General features: G+C 44.7%; 1 protein-coding gene across 3 annotated transcripts; it reads right to left on the bottom strand.

Annotated features, from left to right (window-relative positions):
* Positions 1–894: 894 nt before the first annotated feature.
* LOC139392073 (calpain-7-like) lies at positions 895–23,996 on the bottom strand. Of its 3 annotated transcripts, none has more exons than XR_011629638.1 (19): positions 23,576–23,970; positions 23,143–23,251; positions 20,464–20,621; positions 16,552–16,619; positions 13,972–14,199; positions 13,613–13,699; positions 13,286–13,412; positions 12,787–12,966; positions 12,464–12,610; positions 12,050–12,156; positions 11,564–11,684; positions 10,676–10,920; positions 9,237–9,372; positions 9,053–9,128; positions 8,838–8,983; positions 7,749–7,811; positions 6,198–7,646; positions 4,375–4,575; positions 895–2,195 (listed from the first exon to the last, which is right to left on the bottom strand). XR_011629638.1 is itself a non-coding variant. In XM_071139774.1 (19 exons), the coding sequence occupies exons 1-19, from the start codon at positions 23,675–23,677 to the stop codon at positions 2,051–2,053; spliced, it is 2,469 nt and encodes an 822-aa protein (XP_070995875.1). In that variant the 5' UTR covers positions 23,678–23,996; the 3' UTR covers positions 895–2,050. The 3 variants fall into 3 exon arrangements, 2 of the variants coding, with proteins under 2 accessions (XP_070995875.1, XP_070995866.1); XM_071139774.1 differs by having other exon boundaries at positions 4,375–4,467; positions 7,516–7,646; positions 23,576–23,996; XM_071139765.1 differs by having other exon boundaries at positions 4,375–4,467; positions 7,516–7,646; positions 8,838–9,128; positions 23,576–23,962.
* Between the last annotated feature and the right edge of the window lie 442 nt (positions 23,997–24,438).

Raw genomic sequence — 24,438 nt, 5'->3', positions numbered from 1 at the left:
TTTCTGAAGTTCTATACAAATGTAGATCAACTAATCTTTTGTCTTTTTTTCCTCACTAGCCTGAAATTCTTCGGTCAACTGGTTAAATGACCCATTGACCCAAATTCCAGGTAGGTTTAAAAGTTATTCTATAAAAACACGTCTGTCAGAACCCTATACAGTAATTGACTAGCCTGTAGCCATTCTGACTCCAACTGAGCTATACTGATATTTTCTTGGTCTTGATGACATTGTCAACAGTTATTGGATCGCTGCATATAGCCTATTGCAACAACAAAAAAATACCATTGCTTTCTTGCAGGTTGTTTACATCACCCTGGCTCCTCATTGGAAAACCTTAACATGATTAACCACAGCAGAAAAGTAGCTGACTCGCGCTGGGATTCCCCACGTATAAGCCATGTGCTGCTGACTGTAGGGTTACAGGGTTCAGAATGTTAGCAGGTTTGACATTAGCCACGGCTAAGCCATGTGCTGCTGACTGTAGGGTTACAGGGTTCAGAATGTTAGCAGGTTTGACATTAGCTACGGCTAAGCCAAGTGAAGATCTTTGGTGGCAAGGCAGCACAGAACTAGATTATAGGATCCTGTTCACGCTAACAAAAGTTAAACTGGTTTTCAGATTTCTTAGCAGTATTTGTCAGTTGCCAAATCTGGCCCTGGGGTTAAATTCCTGCCTTTTACCTAGACAATTGTTTTGTTCGTTCTCTCTTTACTGCACTTCCCTGTCTCTCCTCTACCTCTCCAGATTCCTCCCTCAGGCCTGGTAGTTGGTCTCTCTGCCCTGTGATTCTCATTAGAGTTTGTGACCAGCTGCTGCCCACGCAACACGCTCTGTTTTCAAATGCTCTCAGACAGGAGAGAGGCCAGATCTTCAACACACACAGACAACACTTTTTCTGATTTCCTTCAATGCCATGTTTGAATACATCATTCCACATTTAGTGCAAGTTAAGCAAAATCATACAAGACTATTGCATTTGACATAAGTGGCAACAGCAGCAATTAGTTGCCCTTTAACAGTCACTGGAGGGGGAAGAAAACAAATGTAATTCTACGTAAAGAAGAATGAAACGACAAAGAGCAGCCATTTTGCTAATGCAAAGGAAAGTCCATGCTTTCCTTCGTAAAAAATAAAGTATGTTTGAGGAGCGGGTCTTGTCCACAAGACTGTATAGCATTGACACTTCACAGTAATTGTCCAGAAAATGACAAAGCCACTAGCAGTCTTGCCTGTTTGACAAAATGTTAACAGAGAAGGAGAAACCGCTGTGAAGTGTTCAAGTCCTTGCTGAAGTGTAAACAAGAGACTGAAGATTGGCGATACGTTTCAAATGTCGTTTTCCATGCGAGTACACACACACACAAGCAAAATTCCAGGAACTAATAAATTCCTTGGTTTTCCTTAAATCCCAGTTGGAGGATTCCAGGAATCTGGAAAACCAGGGAATTTATTTAAAGTTCCTAGAATTTTGCAACCACACACACGTCCTGCATGCCTGTGTCACGCATCCTTAGAAATACCAAAGATTAGTCTTCATGCCTGTGTCACATTCCTGTGCAACAGAGAAATCCCTGTCGTGGTGCGGTCTCCTGAGAAAAAGACAGTAGCGGTTGCAGTTGAGAACATCACCCTTCGTTCTTGGTAAATACCAGCACTGCCTCGAGTACCTAGACTGGCGGTCAACAAGCGCCAAGTAATTGAACATTGAAAATCATAAGGGCCATAGTTGTTGTGACATCATTTACTGTATCTGTCATTATGGCAAAGGAGGAAGGAAGCACCTCCAACATTCGCTCTGATAGTTTACATTTTTTGGTACATGTTCTTACACACCCCTCAGCACAGAGGGCTAGGTTCCATACCAAACACTTGTCCCTTTCCAAATACCCTTGATAATAAAATAAATCAGTCTCTTTTGGGTACTCCTGCAGTCGTAACAAGTTCCACCCAGAGTTCAGGAAACAGTGAGTGTCCATGTTGTGAGTGTCCATGCTGTGAGTGTCCAAGTTATTCCTGGTGTCACACCGGAATCCTTCCCCCCTCTCCTTACTGGAGCTGGGAGACCTTTAGGGGCGTGGTGCTGCTGAAGTCCAGGAAGAAGGGTCCTTCCTGTTTGGGCAGGAAGGTGGTGGGGATGACGTTGTAGATGCCAGCGGGGACATGGTCCGCCTCCATGTAGCAGAAACCACACCTACAGAGAGAGAGGGAGCGGAAGAGTCACTATGGCTTTGTCTCAATAGTCTCAAATAGCACCCTTTCTAATCTCCATTCCTTCATAACCTGTTGTTACAATGCAGTCTACCGCTATTCCTGGACATTTTCTGTTTCATATTTCATTACCCACGAATAAATGCATACAATGTGTTCAAGAGCTGATTATGAATGATTTATAGAGATCATCTGTTATTGAATACGAATTTAACCTGCTTCAACCTCATCCACAGGATAATATTGCATAATCAACAATCATGGTCTAAATGTGAGGAAAATGTTATATCTTTACTTAAATTATTTCAAAATCATTTCTGACACACACAGTCTTTGCCAAAAGATCTAACTCAAAAGGCATTCCTTTGTGCAAATGTGCAGCGAGACTAATTTCAGTACACCCTCAACCTTTCAACTAGGCTAACTCAATTAGCATAGACATCCCAGAGGTCAGACACGAGGTCCTCAGATGTGACCTTTTGACCTGTGGGGAATGTATAGAATGTTCCCTCGTTGTTGTGACTGTAGCCACCACATTTAGGCAGCATGTCAGAGTCTCAGCTTTGGAGAATCATGTGTCCCCAATATATGTTCCAACACTGAACTTTAACCTGTGCATAGCATTTTATGATGGATGCATTAAAGCGGTCACCATGCCTCTGTTTTAGTAAAACGCTGAGGGACTAGAAAAATGAAGCCACTTTCAAATTCATAGATGGAAAGGGGATACCTAGTCAGTTGAGCCGCGACAGCAAGGACTGACCATAGATGATTTCAACCATGTTGAGGCTATATAGTGTTTGTTTACATTTATGTTTACCAACATTGGATAAACAAGCTCAGAGTTTCACAGTAGGAAAATGACACTCATACCCGGGTTGAAAATGGCCGATTTGGAACACAGTAGCTGTAACATACTATACATGAGGTCAGAGTCTCCGTGTCACAGCTCTGTATGGGTTTTGACTGAGCCGCCTGGAAGTTGAGCACCGTACGCGACAAGAAGTTGCCCCCATTCGGTCTGCTAACTGGGCAAAACATTTTGTCGTCCGAGTGACAGAAATGCTGTAAATTAAGAGGACTTGACGTATTTTGAAAGATGAAACGCTGAGGATTATAATAAATACCACTGATGTCATACAAGCGAGCCAAACACGCGTGAGCCCAAATGTGCACTTCACATTACCATATGAAACTCATGTCATATACAGTGTCAACGTTTATGATCACTATGTTCGATGTACAGTTAGTTACAAGATGACATGGCGTTATAACCTGGGATGTCCTGAACACAATGAGCCTGTGTTTGTTTTTGGGCCTGCGGACTACACATTTGAATGCACTCATGACTCCATTCTATGCGCACCAAAATTACCATCTGCTTCTCTGAATTGGCTTGTGAAAGCATACTGTAAAATCATATTTTTCAATTTAATGACGCCAACCTGACCCAGATTGGAATTTATAATGGCCCGTTTATGGATTGCGTAAACAACAGTCATTTAAACAAAAAAATGTAACAGTAATTGTGTGATGGCGGGGATGCAGGGCTGTGTTCCAAACAACAACTACCAGTGCGCTTGCTCGGCACAGCTAGGAGAGATCAAAAAAAGCACCTTGTAGTTGAAGACTCGTATTTTAGTCATAAAAGTGTATTGAAGTTACTTAGGAACTGTGCATACCTAGGAGAGGTGTGTGTGGCCACTTAAACACCAGCTTGACCTCTCACTCAAACTCTTGTCAATTTTCTGTCTTATGTTGGACCTACCCCAAACCATGAATATTCTTATCATGTTACTGAAGGAGTATTTTCAGATCTCGTTATCATTAATACAATACACATCAAATCAACAGCAGAATGTTTGGATTCAGTCGTGTCTGGTGAACTGTTGTATCCTCAACTTTAGTCTAATTATTTCCCCATAATCTCCAAACTGTTCCCTTTAAATTGCTACCATTGCTATGCATATGCTTTCCATATCTCTTCTGTAATAAATATTCCCATTTAGCCCCATCTATATAGGCCAATTCCCACGAGTGTAAAGGGTTAACATTAGGATTGATACTGAACTCATCTGGACCGCAACACTATGTACTGTCCCTGAATACCTCTATATGCTGATAGACAAACACACTATCTCCTGTGAATCCTGGGTGAGTACCTGTAGTCTCCACTGTTCTTCTTCGGGTGGCCTGCAGGTCCTGGCTCTACTACAGTGGACACAGTCACCATCTCAAAGCCCACACTGTACTGCCTAGAGAGGGAGAGACCGAGACAAGATAACAACACCACAAGCAACCAGAACCTGCACTCTACTGCCTACAGACAGAAAGACAGATTTGAATTAGGAGCACCAGATTATCTACAGTGCCTTGCGAAAGTATTCGGCCCTCTTGAACTTTGCGACCTTTTGCCACATTTCAGGCTTCAAACATAAAGATATAAAACTGTATTTTTTTGTGAAGAAGAAACAACAAGTGGGACACAATCATGAAGTGGAACGACATTTATTGGATATTTCAAACTTTTTTAACAAATCAAAAACTGAAAAATTGGGCGTGCAAAATTATTCAGCCCCCTTAAGTTAATACTTTGTAGCGCCACCTTTTGCTGCGATTACAGCTGTAAGTCGCTTGGGGTATGTCTCTATCAGTTTTGCACATCGAGAGACTGAGATTTTTTCCCATTCCTCCTTGCAAAACAACTCGAGCTCAGTGAGGTTGGATGGAGAGCATTTGTGAACAGCAGTTTTCAGTTCTTTCCACAGATTCTCGATTGGATTCAGGTCTGGACTTTGACTTGGCCATTCTAACACCTGGATAGGTTTATTTTTGAACCATTCCATTGTAGATTTTGCTGTATGTTTTGGATCATTGTCTTGTTGGAAGACAAATCTCCGTCCCAGTCTCAGGTCTTTTGCAGACTCCATCAGGTTTTCTTCCAGAATGGTCCTGTATTTGGCTCCATCCATCTTCCCATCAATTTTAACCATCTTCCCTGTCCCTGCTGAAGAAAAGCAGGCCCAAACCATGATGCTGCCACCACCATGTTTGACAGTGGGGATGGTGTGTTCAGCTGTGTTGCTTTTACGCCAAACATAACATTTTGCATTGTTGCCAAAAAGTTCAATTTTGGTTTCATCTGACCAGAGCACCTTCTTCCACATGTTTGGTGTGTCTGCCAGGTGGCTTGTGGCAAACTTTAAACAACACTTTTTATGGATATCTTTAAGAAATGTCTTTCTTCTTGCCACTCTTCCATAAAGGCCAGATTTGTGCAATATACGACTGATTGTTGTCCTATGGACAGAGTCTCCCACCTCAGCTGTAGATCTCTGCAGTTCATCCAGAGTGATCATGGGCCTCTTGGCTGCATCTCTGATCAGTCTTCTCCTTGTATGAGCTGAAAGTTTAGAGGGACGGCCAGGTCTTGGTAGATTTGCAGTGGTCTGATACTCCTTCCATTTCAATATTATCGCTTGCACAGTGCTCCTTGGGATGTTTAAGGCTTGGGAAATCTTTTTGTATCCAAATACGGCTTTAAACTTCTTCATAACAGTATCTCGGACCTGCCTGGTGTGTTCCTTGTTCTTCATGATGCTCTCTGCGCTTTTAACGGACCTCTGAGACTATCACAGTGCAGGTGCATTTATACGGAGACTTGATTACAGACAGGTGGATTGTATTTATCATCATTAGTCATTTAGGTCAACATTGGATCATTCAGAGATCCTCACTGAACTTCTGGAGAGAGTTTGCTGCACTGAAAGTAAAGGGGCTGAATAATTTGGCACGCCCAATTTTTCAGTTTTTGATTTGTTAAAAAAGTTTGAAATATCCAATAAATGTCGTTCCACGTTATGATTGTTTCCCACTTGTTGTTGATTCTTCACAAAAAAATACAGTTTTAGATCTTTATGTTTGAAGCCTGAAATGTGGCAAAAGGTCGCAAAGTTCAAGGGGGCCGAATACTTTCGCAAGGCACTGTATTAAAGATGACCCCCTACAGGATGACGTAAGGGAGTCGAGTAACACTGGAAACTGACTGTTAGTCTTGTCTGGTCACATTTACACCTGGCAATCGTATTCTGTGACAGCTCAAATTTTCCAGATGTGCCATGACAAAGTCTCATTGGAGTTAGACTGTCAGACACAATGCAGACCATGCATATTGTAGTCATTTAGATTAGATTCAACTTTGTCATTGAACAAGTACAATATAACTAAATACAGTTAGCATCTGACCAGAAGTGCAAATAAAAGAGTGCAAAAAATGTACAAGTAAAACAATTAAGTACAATGTATGATATTAAGTGGGATGTATGAAAGTGCAAGGAGGCATGCAACTGAAATACAGGGAGAGCAGCAATGAGGTTACCGAGGTGGGCATGTACAACTGAATAATGTCCTTTTATACAGACTTTGCAAAGCAATGTCAGAGTCCAGTAGTACTGTGAAGAGTGCAAAGAGAGTAGTGCAACAAGGTCCCCGAGAGGCAGTACTAAGATGTGGGCGGGTGGATATGGCTGTTACAGTGTTCAGCAGGGTTACAGTAGCTGGAAAGAAACTGTTCTTGAGCCTGCTAGTGCGGGAACGTAGAGACCTGTACCACCTGCCTGATGGTAGAAGGGCACACAGTTTGTGGCATGGATGTGAAGGGTGTGCAGCTTTTAGACTTCCTGTAATCTACAATGAGCTCCTTGGTTTTCTTTGCATTGAGGGCCAGGTTGTTGTCAGCGCACCATGCAGCCAGGTGCTTGACCTCCTCCCTGTAGGCTGACTCGTCATTGTCACTGATCAGGCCTACCACCGTGGTGTCGTCTGCGAACTTGATGCTGTTGGAACCGTGTACAGGAACACAGGTGAGGAGGGAGTACAGGAGGGGGCTCAGCACGCAGCCCTGTGGCACACCGGTGTTCAGGGTTGAGGAGGTGAAGTTGTCTAACCTGACAGAATGTGGTCTGTTGGTCAGGAAGTCCAAAGTCCAGTTACATCCCTAGGTCATGGAGTTTGGTGACCAGCCTAGAGGGAATGACTGTATTGAATGCTGAGCTAAAGTCTACAAACAGCATTCTCACATGTGTTGGTTTTATCCAGGTGGGTCAGGCAGAGTGTAAAGCTGTGGAGAGTAGTCCTTCTGCAGTCACCTCGGATTAGAGAAGGTTTGACGGACAGGATGAACACTTGAGTATTAAAAGTGCTGTGTACAAGAGGACATTCATTTTATATCCATCAATTGTGATTGAACCATAGTGTCCCCACTGGGTGTAGTGCCCCCAGTGGTGTGGAGGTGTGAGTCTTACCTGGAGCCTCGTAGCTCTATGAGCATGGGTCCTGGGCGCTCCAGGTTAAACTGGTAGATGGGGTTGTGCTTGTACGAATCCTTGTAGTTCCCACAGCCCCCCGCACTCGGCCCTTTCCACTGGCCATTGATCTGCACAGGGAGAGAGAGGGGGCTTCAGCTATGTGAGATGGTGATTTTGTTATCATGCCAATAGAGAATGTGAACAAAGAGACAAGTGGAAGTAAATGTTACCCGTTTGGTAAGAGTGAAGGGCGTTGGGATCTTGGAGAAGGAGAACTTGCATCCAGAGTAGACCTGTTGGAGGGAAACGTCTATTACTCTGTTGGAACTGAATGAGCAGGGATGTGATCAGCACAACATAGAAACATCAGGAAGAAACTCCAGGAAGAATACTGGCCAGCTCTTATACAGATGGAAGAAATCATGTTCGTTCCGTACCTCACGAGAACTCTTCACTAATTCTCCAGATTATTTTTAAGGAAGTGAGAGTGCAGGAATTGATTTCACAGCCAGTTTGCTGCTTGTCAGTCAAGGCTAGAGATATTCCTCTGGTGATTGGCTTTTCTCTTTCATACTTAGAAAGACACACATGCAACTACTTTCAGGGTTTCTTCTCTTCTACAGAGGCCAAACATGTTGTTTTAGTGAGACATCAGATAACAGCTCCTCAAAGACTTCAGATCAGTTGGCAAGGGGAGTTTATGAAATATAAATGAGCAAAAAAAGGTTTGGGTCACATACTCACACACAAAACATAAAACCTTTTACTCATATACAAACCAACAGAAAGTCTCTCTCCATCGCTCTGTCACACACAGCAATTAATTGCAGACAAACTCACAAGCTCTCTTTCAACTGATTTCACAGTTCTGCAAGTGGGTTCTGACACAGAAATGTTTCTAATGAAATAATTAGCACACGGTTAATTTATGACTCAATCTGCATGGATATGAACACACACTCACAGACTAGAGGACAAAGGAGGCTGCTTCATGTTTCAGAATGTAGAATTATACAACTCAGATCTAGTTTCTATTCCTTGTGTATACGGTATATGTACGTACACTTCACACTCACCAAGAGGAACAAGACACTTTCCTCTTTTCTCGCTCTTCATCTGCCCCCACTCCCTCTTCTTCTTCACCCCCACCATCCCACTCTCTTTTCTCACGCTCTATTGTGAGGTGCTTGAGGCATGCTACATGCACACTTCTGCACCGCAGTACAACAGGATCGCAGTGTTTACCTGCCAGCGACAGATCTGACACTCAGGAGATGTATCTGACACAATGTGTGTGTGTGTGTGTGTGTGTGTCTCACCCTCAGGGTGTAGTTGATGGTGTTCTGCTTCTCGTACTGTGACACCACCAGTGTGAATGTGTGTGTTCCAGCGCTGGTTAGTCTCATCTTGGTCAGGTAGTGGGGGCTGTTGATCCTGATCCCATCTATGTAGGGGGGAGGGTCCGCTGAGGAGGAACATACGAGACAGTCAGAGGAAACACACACACACACACACACTTCCATGAGAAACTCACCAGGGTAGTAAACTTTCTTTCCCTCTGTCTTGTAAACCACCAAGGTGATGAACTCCCTGTTTTGTGCAAAGTCGTCCTGAACATCAAAAGGACAACAACAGAGTGATTATTGTTTCTATGGGAGAAAATGAGACATTGTCTGATACTGTGTGGTGGTGGACAGCCAGACAGACAGTGTGCGCACCTTGTCAGTGATGTGTCTGGTCAGCAGCACCCAGACAGCGGTGCCCCCTGCAGGACAGGTCACCTCCAGCCGGTACTGAGGGTTGTTGGCCAGACTGTAGGCATCCTTCACCGGGCCCTGCTTCCCATCCCAGCTACTGCAGGGACACACACAACCAGAAATATACTTCACATATCATACACGTGTATTTTTTATACACATACAGTGCATTCGGAAAGTATTCAGACCGCTTGACTTACTCTAAAATTGATTAAATAAAAATAAATCCTCATCAATCTATACACAATACCACATACTGACAAAGCGAAAACAGGTTTTTAGAATGCTTTGCAAATAAACTGAAATACCTTATTTACATAAGTATTTAGAACATTTGCTATGAGACTCGAAATTGAGCTCAGATGCATCCCATTTTCATTGATCATCCTTAAGATGTTTTTACAACTTGGAGTCCACCTGTGGTAAATGTAATTGATTGAAAATGAAAAGGCACACACCTGTCTATAAGGTCCAACAGTTGACAGGGTATGTCAGAGCAAAAACCAAGAAATGAGGTCAAAGGAATTGTCCGTAGAGCTCTGAGACAGGATTTTGTTGAGGTACAGATCTGGGGAAGGGTACCAAAAAATGTCTGCAGCATTGAACACAGTGGCCTCCATCATTCTTAAATGGAAGAAGTTTGGAACCACCAAGTCTCTTCCTAGAGCTGGCCACTCAGCCAAACTGAGCAATCGGGGGAGAAGGGCCTTGGTCAGGGAGGTGACCAAGAAGCTCCAGAGTTCTTTCTGTGGAGATGGGAGAACCATCCAGAAGGACAACCATCTCTGCAGCACTCCACCAATCAGGCCTTTATGGTAGAGTGGCCAGATGGAAGACCCTTCTCAGTCAAAGGCACATGACAGTCCGCTTGGAGTTTGCCAAAAGGCACCTAAAGGATTCAGACCATGAGAAACAAAACAATGACCCTAAGCACACAGCCGGGACAAGTCTCTGAATGCCCTTGAGTGGCCCAGTCAGAGCCATCTCTGGAGAGACCTGAAAATAACTGTGCAGCAACGCTCCCCATCCAACCTGACAGAGCTTGAGAGGATCTGCAGAGAAGAATGGGAGAAACTCCCCAAATACAGGTGTGCCAAACTTGTAGCGTCATACCCAAGAAGACTCAAGGCTGTAATCGCTGCCAAAGGTGCTTCAACAAAGTACCGAGTAAAGGGTCTGAATACTTATGTAAATGTCATAATTGCGTTTTTTATTTCTAAAAACCTGTTTTTTCTTTGTCATTATGGGGTATCGTGTGTAAATAGATGCGGGGAAAAAACGACTTAATCAATGTGGAAAAAGTCAAGGGGTCTGAATACTTTCCGAATGCACTGTATAGTAGGTATTTATAGGTATAGTAGACCCTTGTGGGAGATATAAGATGGCTGTTGTTGACTGACCTGTGGATACAGGAAGACTCTCTGAACAGGGCGGGGCTCCAGCTCAGGTAGATGACATCATAGTACTGGCACAGGTCCTCAAACGTGATCCAGAACACACCGTTATCAAACTTCTGTGCGGTCTTGGGATCAAAGTTGAGGTATTTGAGAAGTTCTGGGGTCCAGTTTTTCTCGTCCCGTTCACTGAAGCGACCTTTCCACCTCAGGTGGCTCCACGGGTTCTTCAGCTGCAGGAACCGCTTCCCCTGAGAGCCAGATCAAATGGCAAAGAAGCTTAGCATGCAGGCAGAACACTATTAGTGTAACTAAAGTTACAAAGTTCTGCAGGCTCTAGTTTTGTCTTATCTCGATTATTGTCCAGTAGTGTGGTCCAGTGCTGCAAGGAAAGACCTAGTTAAGCTGCAGCTGGCCCAGAACAGAGCGACACGTCTTGCTCTTCATTGTAATCAGAGGGATGATATAAATACTATGCATGCCAGTCTCTCTTGGCTGAGAGTTGAACTTCCACAAAGCGCCGGCACACACACTTACCCCATCAGACATGCTACCAGGGGTCTTTTCACAATCCCCAAATCCAGAACAAATTCAAGAAAGCGTACAATATTATATAGAGTGATTATTGCATGGAACTCCATTCCATCTCATATTGCTCAAATAAACAGCAAACCTGGTTTCAAAAAACAGCTTAAGCCACACCTCACAACACCTCTCCCCTATTTGACCTAGATGTGTGTATGCATTGATATGTAGGCTACGTATGCCTTTGAAAAAATGTTTTATGTAGTTCTGTCCTTGAGCTGTTCTTGTCTATTAATGTTCTGTATTGTCATGCTAACAAGCTACTGTAACAACCATGGGTGGGTATGCTAAGTTAACACTAACACTTACTTTGTGCTCCCGGATATCCAGGACAGCGTAGGCATGCGTTGGCACAAGGCCCCACCTCTCGCCTTCCTCCTCTGTCATCACCCCCGTTGCTGTGGTGATTAAGACGTCGCCCCGGTGAAACCTGTCATGAGAGGAGGGGATGTGAGAGTAGTAGGTCAGCTATCTTGGCTAGGAGACAAAACTCTTTGGTATTGATAACCATGTCTATTACCATCGGGCAGCAAAGGTAATCATGACGAATTACTACTTGAGGATGGATTAGTGGCATTACTCGGTGTGTGTGTGTGTGTGTGTGTGTATCTTTTTACAAATGTAATATGATTTGTGGATTCAAATAAAGTATTTCAAATGTGTAAGAATCTGTGAGTCATATCTCTTGGTGTGAACTGTATGTGTGTGAATTCTACAGAGCAGATGGACTATGTAGGTCTTTAAGTGTGTGCATGGGTGAATTAATGAGTGTGTGTTTGTGTCTGCGTGTCTCACCTCTGGTAGAGCATGCGGAAGGTGTCGTCCTTGATGAATGACTGATTGTCTGAATGCATGGCGATACGCTCTGGGATCCAGCCAGTGAGTGCGTGCAGATCGATGTTCTACAATACAATAAGACAGAACGGATAGAGATCACACTTTAGAGAACATAAATAACAAGGTGGAGAACAGAGCCAACTGTCCAATATCGCACAATTGATAAAATGTGGAATTCAGCCCACGCCGTGAATTTGAGGGAACTCTTGTTAGCTCTGAAAAATTATCCAAAGTGAAACATTTGCTTCTCTCATATCAGTTCAGTAGGAGACAAGGAGATGTAGCCAAAGCAGATAATTGAGTTGCACGTTTGGCTATTGGACAGAGCCCAGTGCAAAAGGGGTAGTACTTTCACAGGGGGAACTCCCTCACCGAGTTGGAGCCGGGGAAGTCATAGCCTCCCATGACCTTCATGTAGGCCTTCTCTATGAGGGACACCCACAGCTCGTTCCTGTTGCTGGAGTAGGAACACAGCAGCTCTCCATTCTGACCACATGGCAGGAAGTCGTCTATAATGACCTGCAGGGAACATGAGGGGGAACACTTACAACAATACAACCCATTGGTAGACACTGTCAGAGACATGGCAGCTTTACAGTGACAGTCTAGTCATTTAGAGAGTGAGGTTTGCTAGTTTATCTCACAACGACATTGAGCACCAGGGGACCCAGTTCCCAGGTTTTGCAGTGTGTTACCTTCCTGGGCACACCGTTGATGTGAAGCTTCACCATGTACTTCCCACAGGGGTTATACTCTGGCTCCCCGCGCCGGTTCTGGGGGTAGATGATGCTGGTGATGAGCTTCTTGTTGTAGCGTCGCTCATAGGCAGCGCTGATGGCTAACGACGCCACGAACGAGCAGTCAGACACCACCGTCTAACAGGAGAGGGTAGGTGATCAACAATAAGAGTATGAGACTGACATCGGACCACCAGGATGGGAGGTAAATCTGTCAGTTTTATCCGTCACATTGACAGGTATTCAGCATAGAGCAGATTGTCTATAAAGTAGGTAGGTTTTATCAGACAAAACATACGTACAAGTGGCGCCATCTGATGTTGAGTCAATTCCAATACAACTCATATAGCTACTGCACTCTTAGTGGTCTACACCTTAAATAATGATGTATTTTACAGGGTACGTTTTGGTCTTGATTATTGATAGTGAATATTGACGGCTGTGTGTGTGGCCGGACCTGTTTGATGCTGAAGCTGGATACAGATAAGATCATGGTGGGGTTATTGCAGATCTCGTCAGGGCGAACCCAGCGGGAGAAGATGGTTCTCTGCTTTGGAGACAGGGCCAGCTTGCCTAGTTTGTCCCTGGGAAACATCCACAGAGAATAAAAAGTCTGATGTTAATCACTAATTAACAATTGATGCAATCAAGCGGCACTCCATCTAGTATCTGCTTTCAGATGGAAATTGGTTGTCAGTAGAAATGTATTATGTGTGTATTCTACAATCTGTACACCCACGTACTAAGGAACTTTTTTTACTCAGCCAAGAATATCCTGACTTACGAGAATGGAACAGGAAAGGCAAATCTCTCCTTCAGGTCCACGCTCATGAAGGGGACGAAGGGTATGCCGTTGATCTTGGACGTGCTCCTATTTGAAAAGGAGGAGAATCAGGAGAAATGTAACATGTGTAACTTACCCAGCAGGTGGAAATGTAGATGAGAGTCAAACCTGAACCTTCACCAAACAAAGGTGTGTTACTAGCTAACCTTTAGAAAAACCAGTCACACACTGGCATTATGCTCCTAGGGTAATGGGGATGATTATGGAACCACAGATCATTGCTTCTTGGGAGCCTAAACTCAATGTGTTGACCATGTTCTTTAATTCTCCAGAGTCCAGATAGATCCCAGTCTGCTCACCTGAGCACCTCGATCTCTTCTGAGGTGTAGCGCTGACCCTGAGGCTCGCTGGACTGGACGGGCCTGACTGGCTGGGGACGGTTCTGGAGGGAGAAGTCAGGTCCAAGGGGGAAGAACTGTCTGACGGGGCAAGGTCCCCCACTAGGTTTGGCCCCTGAGGGCCCCGGCCTGTCCTGTGGCGACTGGGCTAAGGGACTGGCGGACTGGGACTCCTTCAGCCCCTCCGTCCTGGAGAGAAACAAAGTGCTTGGTTGGTTGGTCGGTCGGGTTAGTGTTCCTTGATCATTTACAGCGCATTCGGAAAGTATTCAGACCCCTTGACTTTTTCCACATTTTGTTAAGTTACAGCCTTATTCTAAAATGGATTTGAAAAATACTGTTACATTCGCCAGTTTCTGTGTTGTGGTTTTGTTTGTATATTTGTGTTTCAGCTCTGACGAAGGTCGACACGTTAGCTTATTAAAGATCAGTGATACTACCAAGAGCAGTGTGCGGTTTCCTTTTTCCTTCATCTTGTTCAACTGTTGCCAGGCACCTGCAAAGAGATGGCTCAGATGTACTAGTGCCTTTTGAATTATGTTTGTGTTTCAGGAAATGGCTTCCCCCAATCAGCTGATTGGAGCTGACCCCGCCCTCTCGTCAGAGGATACAGCTGTATATCATCACAGACTCCTTCTGAAGCTAGAAAACCCCGTGTCCCTTTGTTAGGAGAGAGCTGATGGTTATGTCCTGTGTTGGTTGTTGCTGAGAAACAGGTTTTTGTTAAGTATTTTGTTGCCGCTGATCTGAGGTATGTGTGTGTCAATAGGACGCAGTGTTTTTGATTCTTCAAATTGTTTACTTACGTTTGTATTATTCTGTTTAATTTGTTCCCAGGGGGGAAGGGGAAGGCACCTAGGGTGTGCTTAAACAAGAGGCCTGCGGTCATACATACACCCGTAGTATTTACTGTCTATGAACACTAGGTAAGACCTAGGCAGACCACTAACTGTATTTTGGTTAGCGCACCAGGTGGTGCTAGTTAGGTAAGTAGTGGGTAGGCAGGTTCTTTCCTTTCGTCCAGCCTCTTTTTCCCCAAATTACCGTGTGACGGAATAAATTCCCTGTAAACGGTAAGCTCTCCGCCTTTGTCATCCTTACTCGCACCTACAATCCAATTCATCTTTCACGCCACGGGGAGTTGAGTTGTAGCAGGGTGTTGCGTTCCCTCTTCTTAGAGGCGTACGTAACATACGTATCAATCTACTCACAAAACCCCATAAAGACAAAGCAAAAACAGTTTTTTTAGACAACGTAAATATCACATTAACATAAGTATTCAGACCCTCTACTGAGTACTTTGTTAAAGCACCTGTGGCAGCAATCACAGCCTTGAGTCTTCTTGGGTATGATGCTACAAGCATGGCACATCTGTATTTGGGGAGTTTCAACCCATTCTCTGCAGATCTTCTCAAGCTCTGTCAGGTTGGATGGGGAGCATCGCTGCACAGCTATTTTCAGGTCTCTCCAGAGATGGCTCTGACTGGGCCACTCAAGGGCATTCAGAGACTTGTCCCGGCTGTGTGCTTAGGGTCATTGTCCTGTTTGAAGGTGAATCTTCAGCCCAGTCTGAGGCCTGAGCTCTCTGGAGCAGGTTTTCATCAAGGATCTCTCTGTACTTTGATCTGTTCATCTTTCCCTCGATCCTGACTAGTCTCCCAGTCCCTGAAAAACATCCCCACACTATGATGCTGCCACCCCCATGCTTTACTGTAGGTAAACTCCAAGCAGTCCATTATGTGCCTTTTACTGAGGAGTGGCTTCCGTCTGGCCAGTCTACCATAAAGGCCTGATTGGTGGAGAGCTACAGAGATGGATGTCCTTCTGGAAGGTTCTCCCAACTCCACAGAGGAACTCTGTCAGTGTGACCATCGGGTTCTTGGTCACCTCCCTGACCAAGGCCCTCCTCCCCCGTTTGCTAATTTTGGCTAGGCGGCCAGCTCTAGGAAGAGTCTTGGTGGTTCTAAACGTCTTCCATTTAATAATAATGGAGGCAACTGTGTTCTTGGGGGCTTTCAATTCTGCCGACATTGAAAGCTTTGACACAATCCTGTCTTGGAGCTCTACGGACAATTACTTCGACCTCATGGCTTGTTTTTTTCTCTGACATGCACTGTCAACTGTGGGACTTTATATAGACAGCTGTGTGCCTTTCCAAATCATGTCCAATCAATTGAACGTACCACAGGTGGACTCCAAGTTTTAGAAACATCTCAAGGATGATCCATGGCAACAGGATACACCTGAGCTCAATTTCAAGTCTCACAGCAAAGGGTCTGAATACTTATGTAAATAAGTTCTGTTTTTTTAATTTGTAATACATTTTCAAAAATGTCTAAACCTGTTTCACTTTGTCATTATGGGGTATTGTGTGTAGATTGATGAAAATATGTATGTATTTAATCCATTTAAAAATAAGGCTGTAAAGTAACAAAATGTGGAAAAAGTCAAGGGTCTGAATACTTTCCGAATGCACTGTATACAACACTAGAAATGTAGAAATATTACACTATAGAGAGGAGGGGAGAGTGACCTCCTTACCTATCGAGGGCCTGACGAGCCAGCTGCTTCAGTTTGCCCTGCAGCCCCTGGTCTGTTGTATCATGAGACTGTGAGAAAAGAAAGAGAAAGTGGGAGAAAAGGAGTGAGGGGGGGGTTACACTTGACACACATTATGTACCCTAGAGACTAGGTCAAGAGGGATGTCAATACATACAATGAAGGATAGTGGGGCATCAGTCTGTTCATGGCCTAATCCAAATAAACAGTTCTTATACCTGTTCCTGACTACACCTCCATTGGACCTGGTGATGACCCAGGAATTACCATCCTGTATAAATGTCTGATACAAAATCAAATCAAATTTTATTTGTCACATACACATGGTTAGCAGATGTTAATGCGAGTGAAGCGAAATGCTTGTGCTTCTAGTTCCGACAATGCAGTAATAACAAGTAATCTAACTAACAATTCCAAAACTACTGTCTTGTACACAGTGTAAGGGGATAAAGAATATGTACATAAGGATATATGAATGAGTGATGGTACAGAGCAGCATAGGCAAGATACAGTAGATGGTATTGAGTACAGTATGTACAAATGAGATGAGTATGTAAACAAAGTGGCATAGTTTAAAGTGGCTAGTGATACATGTATTACATAAGGATACAGTCGATGATATAGAGTACAGTATATACGTATGCATATGAGATGAATAATGTAGGGTAAGTAACATTATATAAGGTAGCATTGTTTAAAGTGGCTAGTGATATATTTACATCATTTCCCATCAATTCCCATTATTAAAGTGGCTGGAGTTGAGTCAGTGTCAGTGTGTTGGCAGCAGCCACTCAGTGTTAGTGGTGGCTGTTTAACAGTCTGATGGCCTTGAGATAGAAGCTGTTTTTCAGTCTCTCGGTCCCAGCTTTGATGCACCTGTACTGACCTCGCCTTCTGGATGATAGCGGGGTGAACAGGCAGTGGCTCGGGTGGTTGATGTCCTTGATGATCTTTATGGCCTTCCTGTGACATCGGGTGGTGTAGGTGTCCTGGCGGGCAGGTAGTTTGCCCCCGGTGATGCGTTGTGCACACCTCACTACCCTCTGGAGAGCCTTACGGTTGAGGGCGGTGCAGTTGCCATACCAGGCGGTGATACAGCCCGCCAGGATGCTCTCGATTGTGCATCTGTAGAAGTTTGTGAGTGCTTTTGTTGACAAGCCGAATTTCTTCAGCCTCCTGAGGTTGAAGAGGCGCTGCTGCGCCTTCTTCACGATGCTGTCTGTGTGAGTGGACCAATTCAGTTTGTCTGTGATGTGTATGCCGAGGAACTTAAAACTTGCTACCCTCTCCACTACTGTTCCATCGATGTGGATAGGGGGGTGTTCCCTCTGCTGTTTCCTGAAGTCCACAATCATCTCCTTAGTTTTGTTGACGTTGAGTGTGAGGTTATTTTCCTGACACCACACTCCGAGGGCCCTCACCTCCTCCCTGTAGGACGTCTCGTCGTTGTTGGTAATCAAGCCTACCACTGTTGTGTCGTCCGCAAACTTGATGATTGAGTTGGAGGCGTGCGTGGCCACGCAGTCGTGGGTGAACAGGGAGTACAGGAGAGGGCTCAGAACGCACCCTTGTGGGGCCCCAGTGTTGAGGATCAGCGGGGAGGAGATGTTGTTGCCTACCCTCACCACCTGGGGGCGGCCCGTCAGGAAGTCCAGTACCCAGTTGCACAGGGCGGGGTCGAGACCCAGGGTCTCGAGCTTGATGACGAGCTTGGAGGGTACTATGGTGTTGAATGCCGAGCTGTAGTCGATGAACAGCATTCTCACATAGGTATTCCTCTTGTCCAGATGGGTTAGGGCAGTGTGCAGTGTGGTTGAGATTGCATCGTCTGTGGACCTATTTGGGCGGTAAGCAAATTGGAGTGGGTCTAGGGTGTCAGGTAGGGTGGAGGTGATATGGTCCTTGACTAGTCTCTCAAAGCACTTCATGATGACGGATGTGAGTGCTACGGGGCGGTAGTCGTTTAGCTCAGTTACCTTAGCTTTCTTGGGAACAGGAACAATGGTGGCCCTCTTGAAGCATGTGGGAACAGCAGACTGGTATAGGGATTGATTGAATATGTCCGTAAACACACCGGCCAGCTGGTCTGCGCATGCTCTGAGGGCGCGGCTGGGGATGCCGTCTGGGCCTGCAGCCTTGCGAGGGTTAACACGTTTAAATGTCTTACTCACCTCGGCTGCAGTGAAGGAGAGACCGCATGTTTTCGTTGCAGGCCGTGTCAGTGGCACTGTATTGTCCTCAAAGCGGGCAAAAAAGTTATTTAGTCTGCCTGGGAGCAAGACATCCTGGTCCGTGACTGGGCTGGATTTCTTCCTGTAGTCCGTGATTGACTGTAGACCCTGCCACATGCCTCTTGTGTCTGAGCCGTTGAATTGAGATTCTACTTTGTCTCTGTACTGGCGCTTAGCTTGTTTGATAGCCTTGCGGAGGGAATAGCTGCACTGTTTGTATTCGGTCATGTTACCAGACACCTTGCCCTGATTAAAAGCAGTGGTTCGCGCTTTCAGTTTCACACGAATGCTGCCATCAATCCACGGTTTCTGGTTAGGGAATGTTTTAATCGTTGCTATGGGAACGACATCTTCAACGCACGTTCTAATGAACTCGCACACCGAATCAGCGTATTCGTCAATGTTGTTATCTGACGCAATACGAAACATCTCCCAGTCCACGTGATGGAAGCAGTCTTGGAGTGTGGAGTCAGCTTGGTCGGACCAGCGTTGGACAGACCTCAGCGTGGGAGCCTCTTGTTTTAGTTTCTGTCTGTAGGCAGGGATCAACAAAATGGAGTCGTGGTCAGCTTTTCCGAAAGGGGGGCGGGGCAGGGCCTTATATGCGTCGCGGAAGTTAGAGTAACAATGATCCAAGGTCTTTCCACCCCTGGTTGCGCAATCGATATGCTGATAAAATTTAGGGAGTCTTGTTTTCAGATTAGCCTTGTTAAAATCCCCAGCTACAATGAATGCAGCCTCCGGATAAATCGTTTCCAGTTTGCAGAGAGTTAAATAAAGTTCGTTCAGAGCCATCGATGTGTCTGCTTGGGGGGGGGATATATACGGCTGTGATTTTAATCGAAGAGAATTCTCTTGGTAGATAATGCGGTCTACATTTGACTGTGAGGAATTCTAAAATCAGGTGAACAGAAGGATTTGAGTTCCTGTATGTTTCTTTCATCACACCATGTCACGTTGGCCATGAGGCATACGCCCCCGCCCCTCTTCTTACCAGAAAGATGTTTGTTTCTGTCAGCGCGATGCGTGGAGAAACCCGTTGGCTGCACCGCTTCGGATAGAGTCTCTCCAGTGAGCCATGTTTCAGTGAAGCAAAGGACGTTACAGTCTCTGATGTCCCTCTGGAATGCTACCCTTGCTCGGATTTCATCAACCTTGTTGTCAAGAGACTGGACATTGGCAAGAAGAATGCTAGGGAGTGGTGCACGGTGTGCCCGTCTCCGGAGTCTGACCAGAAGACCGCCTCGTTTCCCTCTCTTTCGGAGTCGTTTTTTTGGGTCGCTGCATAGGATCCACTCCGTTGTCCTGTTTGTAAGGCAGAACACAGGATCCGCGTCGCGAAAAACATATTCTTGGTCATACTGATGGTGAGTTGACGCTGATCTTATATTCAGTAGTTCTTCTCGACTGTATGTAATGAAACCTAAGATGACCTGGGGTACTAATGTAAGAAATAACACGTAAAAAAACAAAACTGCATAGTTTCCTAGGAACGCGAAGCGAGGCGGCCATCTCTGTCGGCGCCGGAAGACAGTGGTCTGAATAGCAGAGAGTATAGCTAATGTTGTTGTTTTGCTCAATACAAGAGCATTGGTGGTGAAAGTTGCCTCTGTAGTCTCAGTGGGCCTAAAAGATGCCTGGGTCTTTCCTAATCAGTCCCTACCGTCTGGATGCAGAGTTCCACGGCCTGTGTGTAGAGCTCGATGGCCTCGTCCCCATTGCCCTTCTCATCCTCCTCAAAGGCCTGGGTGACCAGGAAGTGGGCCCGCTCCAGATCCACCTGCTGCTTGCTCTTCAGAGGATCGCTACTTTGAGCTTGAACTGCATGGGGTCAAAGGCAAGTAGGACACAACGGAACATTAAAAATGTAGATATTTTCACATACACTGGATAGGTGCAGACAAATGTTGTTGTTTTACAGCCATACTAGTACGGTGCCCCTGGAGCAAATTAGGGTTAAGTGCATTGCTCAAGGGCACCGACCGATTTTTCACCTTGCCAGCTCAGGTATTCAAACCAGCAACCTTTAGGTTACTGGCCCAACGCTACAACCGCTAGGACATCCTCAATGAGAGGCTGACTATAAAAATAACAACTGGATGAGGGAAAAACGAGGTGTTATATATTTGAGGTGATGTGGATATGTTAGGATAGCTTCTGCCAACTACAGCATTGAGAAACACTGGAAACAATGAAAGAGGTTTCCTCTAACCAAATAAGGCTAGTGCCTCATATCAACTTGAATACAGTAACATGACCCTCTTGAGCGACAGGGATATTAAAAGAGGCTTCTATGCCCGGGAAACCGTATAGTATGAACCTGAGTCACACCCACTCTCCAACTTAACGGGACATTCCCACACACCCTTTGTTGCTTTTATGTATTTTGCTTTTTGTGCTATTGCTCTGTCTGCTATGTGTTGCTTGTCCTATGTTGCTCTGCATGTGCTCACTGTTTGTCTGTATTGTAATTGTTTTTAAATAGCCTGCACAGGGACTGCGGTTGAAAATTTGCCGGCTGGCTAAAACCGGCGCTTTTACTGAAACGTTCATTAATGTGCAGTCCCAATAAAAATAAACTCAATCTGTGGGCCAGTTTCATAAACACAAGCAAAGGCCCTCACATCTCACACGCAAAGTGAAGTGTAGGTCATGGAAGGAATGACTCAGAAGGAAACTCACTAAGTTTACTGTGACCCAACATTAGATCGGCTAAGGACTAGATACGGTGCATTCAGAAAGTATTCAGACCCCTTGACTTTTCCACATGTTGTTACATTACAGCTTTATTCTAAAATGTATTAAATTGTTTTTTCCTTCTCAATCTACACACAATACCCCATAATGACAAAGCACAAATAGGTTGACATTTTTGCAAATGTATAAAAATAAAAATGAACTGATATGACATTTACATAAGTATTCAGACCCTTTACTCAGTACTTTGTCAAAGCACATTTGGCAGCGATTACAGCCTCAAGTCTTCTTGGGACACCTGTATTTGGGGAGTTTCTCCCATTCTTCTCTGCAGATCCTCTCAAGCTCTGTCAGGTTGGATGGGGAGCGTCGCTGCACAGCTATTTTCAGGTCTCTCCAGAGATGGCTCTGGCTGGGCCACTCAAGGACATTCAGAGACTTGTCCCGAAGCCACTCCTGCGTTGTCTTAGCTGTGTGCTTAGGGTCATTGTCCTGTTTGAAGGTGAACCTTCGCCCCAGTCTGAGGTCCTGAGCTCTCTGGAGCAGGTTTTCATCAAGGAGTTATCATCTTTCCCTCAATCCTGACTAGTCTCCCAGTCCCTGCTGCTGAAAAACATCCCCACAGCATGATGCTGCGACCACACTTCACAGTAGGGATGGTATTGACCAGGTGGTGAGTGGTGCCTAGTTTCCTCCAGATGTGACACTTGGCATTCAGGTCAAAGAGTTGAATCTTGGTTTCATCAGGCCAGAGAATCTTGTTTCTCATGGTCTGAGAGTACTTTAGGTGCCTTTTGGCAAACTCCAAGTGGGCTGTTTTGTGCCTTTTACTGAGAAGTGTCTTCTGCCTGGCCACTCTACCATAAAGGCCTGATTGGTGGAGTGCTGCAGAGATGGTTGTCCTTCTGGATGGTTCTCCCATCTCCACAGAAAGAACTCTGGAGCTTCTTGGTCACCTCCCGAACCAAGGCCCTTCTCCCCTGATTGCTCAGTTTGGCTGGGTGGCCAGCTCTAGGAAGTCTTGGTGATTCCAAACGTCTTCAATTTAAGAACGATGGAGGCCACTGTGTTCTTCGGGACCTTCAATGCTGCAGAAATGTGTCCCCAGATCTGTGCTTCGACACAATCCTGTCTCAGTTTTTGCTCTGACATGCACTGTCAACTGTTGGACCTTATATAGACAGGTGTGTGCCTTTCCAAATCATGTCCAATCAATTAAATTTACCACAGGTGGACTCCAAGTCCTAGAAACATCTCAAGGATGATCAAGGGAAACAGGTTGCACCTGAGCTCAATTTCAAGTCTCATTGCAAAGGGTCTGAATACTTATGTAAATAAGCTATTTCTGTTTGTTTTTTTAATACATTTCTAAAAACCTGTTTTTGCTTTGTCATTATGGGGTATTGTGTGTAGATTGATGAGGAAAATATGTATTTAATTAATTTTAGAATAAGGCTGTACCGTAACAAAATGTGGAAAAAATCAAGGGGTCTGAATACTTTCCAAATCCACTGTAGGCTACTCACTGATATGCTTTGTGAATACGGGCCCAAGCATTCTGGATGGAGTATGAGAGTGAATGAAGTTGGATCAGAAGTGGTTATGGAGGATCACCACTTTCCCTACACTGTTGAGGTGGACTCACCAGCATTGTGCAGGGCCTGAACCCGGTCCAGGTACTCATTGACTTTATCCTGGATGCCCTCCAGTTTAGACCCTGCCATGCCGGCGTAGATCAGGGCTTGTGCCGCCTCCTAATATCACATACAACACCGACATTATTGCTCTCAAAATGACAAATACATTTTCTTGTAGCAAAATACAAGAGTGTCTTAACCATGGGTCAAGTACCACTACAATAGTAACTTACCCTATATTATTTGAGCTTCTGGATACACCTTAAAGACTGAATACATACCGTTTGTTACACTGGGATGCCACTTCTAAAGGCTAAAAGTGCATCAGTGATCAAGTAGTCTATTCCACAAAGGTGACCATAAGATGCAGGTGAAAGTAAAAGCCAATGTGGAGTGCGGCAAATTATTCCACAACATCCATTTCAGAGTCCTTAACGTTACCTTATAATAGAAGACAGCCTCGTTGTATTTTCCATTCTGGTCGCAGATGACAGCAGTTTTAGCAAATTTAACTGCATCGTGCTCCAGTGCCGTGCAATCCATTTTGTTCTAACGTTTTTTCATACAGCCTGGAAAATATGACTGTCCCTGTCATTCGTAACTAACGTTAACTAGCTAGCGGCGTTAGCTAGCAAGCCGAACTTGACAGAACGTTAGACAGCTAAATCAAAGCAATGAGTTACAGTCCCAAAATATGGGTTTTTAAAATAAGATCATAAAATGAATGGAATACAAACAACCACCATATCCGTAAACCATTATGATATACAGCTAGCAAGTAGACGAGCTACTTTCTGCTCGATAACAACAACAACAACAAGTGATTTCCAAGATTTAGCTTCCGGGTAGCTCCAACGATGACGAGAGCTTTTACCCTCCAATCCAGTTGCTGGCAGTTTTGCTCCCTCCAGTCCACATTGAAGAGTATTCATGATCGAAACATAACACAGTACATACAACTCGACGTGCATCACATGTTCATCGTGAGTTTTACGCACATTGGCGTTGTTAACTCATGTTTTGACTGTGTCCCTCGTGAGATGGCGGTGTGTGGAATTGAAAGATTGCGCTTAATTAAATAGTTTGTCAAAGTTCAATTTCCTCCATGTGTGTGAAACGCATAGACTTGCATTTCCTATTCAATTAAACTGTGTGCATGCATGCTTACTTTGTTATTCCACCATTCAACACTTTTCTATCTAAAGGTATCAGTCTTTTGTGAAAAGCTAGTTTTTTTTTTACATAACCTAACATGTTATTTTTCAGTCTGGTGAAAGTCTTCAAGAATGAAACAAGAATATCAG

This window comes from Oncorhynchus clarkii, chromosome 3 (genome assembly GCF_045791955.1).
Source record: "Oncorhynchus clarkii lewisi isolate Uvic-CL-2024 chromosome 3, UVic_Ocla_1.0, whole genome shotgun sequence".
NCBI lineage: Eukaryota > Metazoa > Chordata > Actinopteri > Salmoniformes > Salmonidae > Oncorhynchus > Oncorhynchus clarkii.
Note: the sequence above shows the minus strand (reverse complement) of the source record. Positions and strands in the feature narration are given on the sequence as shown.

Coding starts and splice junctions, on each gene's coding strand:
- LOC139392073 (XM_071139765.1), bottom strand. CDS start 23,677: ATGGATTGCACGGCACTGGAGCACGATGCAGTTAAATTTGCTAAAACT. Junction 16,620..20,463: donor TGGAACTCTGCATCCAGACG/GTAGGGACTGAT, acceptor CTTTTCTCACAG/TCTCATGATACAACAGACCA. Junction 13,700..13,971: donor GAAGAGATCGAGGTGCTCAG/GTGAGCAGACTG, acceptor CTTTTCAAATAG/GAGCACGTCCAAGATCAACG.